General features: G+C 36.2%; 1 protein-coding gene across 1 annotated transcript in view; it reads left to right on the top strand.

Moving 5' to 3' along the window:
• The window catches only part of LOC107573733 (neuroplastin-like), a 29727-nt gene that overhangs the window by 23192 nt on the left and 535 nt on the right, over window positions 1-6000 (top strand). Inside the window, exons 6-8 of the mRNA XM_016260179.1 lie at window positions 1075-1348; window positions 5423-5444; window positions 5661-5736. Coding sequence (XP_016115665.1) covers window positions 1075-1348; window positions 5423-5444; window positions 5661-5721 — 357 coding nt within the window. The 3' untranslated portion in view covers window positions 5722-5736. The remainder of the gene's footprint in view (window positions 1-1074; window positions 1349-5422; window positions 5445-5660; window positions 5737-6000) is intronic.

Genomic DNA, 6000 nt, shown 5'->3' with positions numbered 1-6000 from the left:
AACGTTAATTGCATTTATCTGTCTATCATGTTTTTCTTATACTGTACAGAAATGTTTAGGCTTATAGGTAGGAGAGGAATTAGCGACTATAAATATATTTTAATGCTATATTGTTACTAAAAGTTTTATTTTCCTGCGTATTTCGGTCATTTGCGTTTTATATCCTTTATATATCGCTATAAAATGGGTAGGTTAGGGTTTGTGTGTAGGTTAAGGGGTCTAAAAATCTAAATCGCTTATTGATAAAATGATAAAAATGCATTGATATGGATATCTAAATGATATAAAAGATACGTAAATATTTTTACGTTTTTTAAGCTAAAAATACGTAGCTATTTGTACGTTTTAAACGTTGAAATACGTCTAAATTGTACGTTTTAGCATAATTAAAAACGTACAAAAGTGTACGTTTTGTGCTTGTAAATGTTACGTATTAATACCTAGGTATAAACATGAGACCAGGCTGGATATTTATAATATATAAATATAATATATAATAAGCCAAAAAGTATCATGAAATTCTGATGGCTTGTAATGTAAATCAATTATATTTTATCAGTTTAACAGACTACTTGCATAAAATATCAGTTGTCACTCTATATCTCCCAATATAATGTCTTGGTAAGATTATATTTGAATGTTTAGCTCATATCAAAACATATAATGCAATGCAATACAGTGATGATTGAGAGACGAACAAAGAAATGTTCCTCAAAAGCCAGATGGTCATATTTAACATGATTTTTCTAAAAAAAATAATGATGTATGGATAATCAAGTAAACCTAAGTTACTTTATGTCCAGTATGTGTTCCTCTTGAAATATTAATAACAATATATCATTTATTCTTACATTTACTTTATAAAACAAAAAGGCATTTTTACAGTTACACTAAAAGGTCTTCAACTCTCCCTTGTAGTTTCTGTTACTTGAGCTACCTTCAAACATATATAATTTAATAAAAAGTAAATATTTTTTAATAAGAAATACTATTTGAGCATATAATCAGTGGCTTTCCTTCCCTGTCTTTCACCTATCTGTCAACGGTTTTCCTCCCACTCAATCAATCACCCAGGATATTGACAACTCCTCTGGCCGCTTCTTCATCAGCAGCAAGGATGGCTACACCGAGATGTCCATCATCAACCTAGACATCACCTCCGACCCTGGAGAGTACGAGTGCAATGCCACTAACATTATCGGCTCCAACTCCATGCCATCAGTTCTGCGTGTCAGGAGCCGCTTGGCCCCCCTGTGGCCCCTGCTGGGAGTCCTCGCCGAGATCATCATCCTGGTGCTGATCATTGTCATCTACGAGAAGCGCAAGAACCCTGATGATGTTCCTGACGGTGAGTTTAAAAGGGTGGGTTACTGTCTCCATACGGACTACTGATTTTAGGCTGATATTTATTTTATAAAAGTGGAGAAGAGATTTATTTAGTCCAAGACCATCCTAAGCATAGTTTGTCTGATATAATACACCTACAATGGGCACAAAAGACACAGAAACGTATGAATGCATTTTCTTTCTAGGAATTACGCTTTAAATTAGGGCTGCACGATTATGACAAAAATTATTGAAATTATAATTGCGATTTACATTGAATGATGTTTTGAATAGCTTTATACCATAGTTTGAAGCAACTGCATGCCATATTTTTATATGAAAATAAACAAACTGAAAACACTCTTCCTGAAAAAAATGTATTGCTTTTCTAAGTACGCTGAACAAAATTATAAACGCAACACTTTTGTTTTTGCCCCCATTTTTCATGAGCTGAACTCAAAGATCTAAGACTTTTTCTATGTACACAAAAGGCCCATTTCTCTCAAATATTGTTCACAAATCTGTTTAAATCTGTGTTAGTGAGCACTTCTCCTTTGCCGAGATAATCCATCCACCTCACAGGTGTGGCATATCAAGATGCTGATTAGACAGCATGATTATTGCACAGGTGTGCCTTAGGCTGACCACAATAAAAGGCCACTCTAAAATGTGCAGTTTTATCACACAGCACAATGCCACAGATGTTGCAAGTTTTAAGGGAACGTGCAATTTGATTGCTGACTGCAGGAATGCCCACCAGAGCTGTTGCCCGTGAATTGAATGTTAATTTCTCTACCATAAGCTGTCTCCAAAGGCATTTCAGAGAATTTGGCAGTACATCCAACCAGCCTCACAACTGCAGACCACTTGTAACCACACCAGCCCAGGACCTCCACATCCAACATCTTCACCTACAAGATCGTCTGAGACCAGCCACCCGGACAGCTGCTGCAACAATCGGTTTGCATAACCAAAGCATTTCTGCACAAACTGTCAGAAACCGTCTCAGGGAAGCTCATCTGGAAGCTCATCAACATCCCAATTCTTGCATGGCCAGCATACTCAGCATACTGAGACTGTTTGGGATGCTCTGGATCAGTGTATATACGACAGCGTGTTCCAGTTCCTGCCAATATCCAGCAACTTCGCACAGCCATTGAAGAGGAGTGGGCCAACATTCCACAGGCCACAATCAACAACCTGATCAACTCTATGCGAAGGAGATGTGTTGCACTGCGTGAGGTAAATGGTGGTCGCACCAGATACTGAATGGTTTTCGGACCCCCCCCGGACCCCCCAATACAGTAAAACGGCACATTTTAGAGTGGCCTTTTATTGTGGCCAGCCTAAGGCACACCTGTGCAATAATCATGCTGTCTAATCAGTATCTGTGCCACACCTGTGAGGTGGATGGATTATCTCGGCAAAGGAGAAGTGCTCACTAACACAGATTTAGACAGATTTGTGAACAATATTTGAGAGAAATAGGCCTTTTGTGTACATAGAAAAAGTATTGGATCTTTGAGTTCAGCTCATGAAAAATGGGGGCAAAAACAAAAGTGTTGCGTTTATCATTTTGTTCAGTGTATTAAGCCTCAAATGTCAACTATACATTGGTTTGGGTTCATCTTTCAATAAGAATTTAAAAAAAGTAAAAATATGCATGGTATTATAATGTTATACTAAAACTAAAATCAAAACAATGGAAAAACCCTTAAGATAACCTGTAGCAAGCAAAACACACACACACATATATTTATTTATTTATATATATAAAAAAAATTTTTTGCACCTTTGGACGATTACGTAATTGTGGCATCCGTTATTGTAATCACGATTAGAAATTTGATTAATTGTGCAGCCCTACTTTAAATAGATATTGACTAAGAAACATTTTCACATTTTGGTATTATCTCAAGTTTAAAAAAGGGATGCTACTGACGATAAACTTACTGTTCAGTTTGGCGTCCGTAAGAGTTACTTTATTTATTTATTTAAAGGATTAATGAACTTTCTGTTCATTAAAGAATACTAAAAACAATAGGTGTTTTCAACATTCATAATAAAAATGTTTCTTGAGCAGCAAATCAGTATATTAGAATGATTTCTGAAGGATAATGTGACACTGGAGTAATGATGCCAGCCCAGGAATAAATTACATTTCAAAACGTATTTCAATAGAAAACGGTAATTTTAAATTGTAATATTTCACAATATTACGGTTTTACTGTATTTTTAAATGTAGCTTCGGTGAGCAGAACAGACTAAAGGATAATAATTGTCCCCCTTACACAGTTCTTACTTAAGTTTTCTCCCGCTGCCTCATGAACCTTTTACTCAAGTTTATTGGAAAACCATACACTCTGTTATCTGATCCTGACCTGGTTTCTTACTTAATAATTCAGTCTGAGGCCATCCTGACCAAACACACACACACACTCATTGCTCTTTTCCTGTAGGGCACCTGCGTTAGGTCAGCTGGATTCTAATCAGATATTCGAGAGAAATATGACTCTGCAGTGTATGGGTAGGCAGTGGGCAGTGAATTAATGATGTGCGTGGAGGTGTAGTCCAACGCCACTTACAGCTCACCTACACTGCATTGTGAGGGAAAACGAGACTCAGTTCAGTCTGAGGCCATCCTGACCAAACACACACACACACACACACACACACACACACACACACACTCATTGCTCTTTTCCTGTAGGGCACCTGCGTTAGGTCATCTGGATTCTAATCAGATATTCGAGAGAAATATGACTCTGCAGTGTATGGGTAGGCAGTGGGCAGTGAATTAATTATGTGCGTGGAGGTGTAGTCCAACGCCACTTACAGCTCACCTACACTGCATTGCGAGGGAAAACGAGACTCCGTCAGTCCAGCACAATGTATTCCTGCATGCCAATAAATTCACTTTAGCCCTGGCTTTATATAAAACGAACTCTTTATGTTTGAAGACTGTTTAAAGCAATGAAGATCGCGTTGGGATTCAATAATTTTTGCTATTTCTTACATTTCATTATTACCAATCGATATTTCTTCCAGAACTGGTTTAGCACATCACAAACTGTGAACGTCTTGAGCTACACAGCGACGTTCAATGGGATGTTGTCTGTCCAGCATCGCCACCTAGTGGTTTTCCTCGGTATTTATTTCATCCTCATAGACAGAAACGACGAATTTATGCGTTTTGTTTGGTTAAAATGTGTAAAAATACCGTGTTAGGTATATAAATTCAGTTACAGCTTCGTTTGTGCTACACATTTTGTGCAGGCGTTTATAGTTAATTGTGAATCACTGCACCATTATTTTAGCATTAAATTACTGGTTAATTAAGTCATTAAGAATTAACAACGTTAACACGTTTCTTTCTCTCTGAATGGCACAACCTAAAACACTGTGGTAAGTGAAAGGCCTGCATGCAGCTTGATTGAACCTACCTTTATTGCCCATAACCACTGTTCTGCTGTACTTTAGTGTGTATATAAGTTTTGTTTGATTTAGGCTAGAAAGGGTTTTTATTTTGCCTTCATTATTGGAATGCTGTCTGTTTTTTGCTGTTTAACCTTCAAATGACCTTCATTTCTGTACATTTTCTTCACTTGAGTCTGTTCAAATGCAATCATGTTGGCATGAGCATGAGATTTTTCCTTCTATTTCTTTTCTCCTTTCAATTTGGATTGTTTAAAAAAGCTAAAAATGTGTGTGTGTGTGTGTGTATGTATGTATGTGTATATATATATATATATATATATATATATATATCATGTGCAATATATAAAAGTCACGTAATATTAAACATAGGATGGTTACATAGGTAGTTTTTCACTCCATTGGCTGCATGGTTGTATTTCTTATTAGTTCTTGTACTGTTATATAGTGCGAGCCTTTTAATTACTCACACCAAAGCTGATGGAGCGATGTACTGTGCAACAATATCCTAAATATTGAAAGACAATATGGCATTGAGTTGTTTTTAGCTATAATGCAGTCAGTTTGCGGCATTCATTTAATAATGTGAATATTGTGCCAACTGAAACCATTACAGCCTCAAACTAAAATTGTTGTTGTTTTTCTTCCCATTCTTCCTAAGATGACGAACCAGCTGGGCCAATGTAAGTATCAGATTTACATTTGAATTAAGACTTAATATGATGCAACTGTCCTAGATAACTGATGCCAGTGGATGTGTAATTTCTACAGAATGTATAGAGTATAAAGAAACAGTAAATTAAGGAAATGTAATTAAATACGAGCGATTGTAAAATGCTGGATTTGTATTTTGGATTGTGACACTCATTCTGACTCATTTTTATGATCTCACCTTCAAGGAAAACTAATTCCACCAACAACCACAAAGATAAAAACCTACGTCAGAGAAATACAAATTGATTTCATCATTACAAGGTGAGTATTCCGTTACACTGAGAATATTCATATCAGTTGAACACAAAACAAGATAGTAAACAGTGCTTATAGTAGCTAAGAAAACTAAGCCACATTTAAAAATTTAGAAATTACCAGAACGGGTGTAAATGAACAGAATATCATATTTTGTTTTATAATTTCATTGCAATGACTTATGCATTTGGAGTGTAAAAAAACCTGTATATATGAACTACTGAGACTACATTCTTTTTTTCATTTGCGCTCATATCAAATGAGAGGGTA

This window comes from Sinocyclocheilus grahami, unplaced genomic scaffold (genome assembly GCF_001515645.1).
Source record: "Sinocyclocheilus grahami isolate Dianchi unplaced genomic scaffold, SAMN03320097.WGS_v1.1 scaffold31.1, whole genome shotgun sequence".
Taxonomy (NCBI): Eukaryota; Metazoa; Chordata; class Actinopteri; order Cypriniformes; family Cyprinidae; genus Sinocyclocheilus; species Sinocyclocheilus grahami.
The sequence above is the reverse complement of the archived record's forward strand: the minus strand, read 5'-3'. Positions and strand labels throughout refer to the sequence as shown.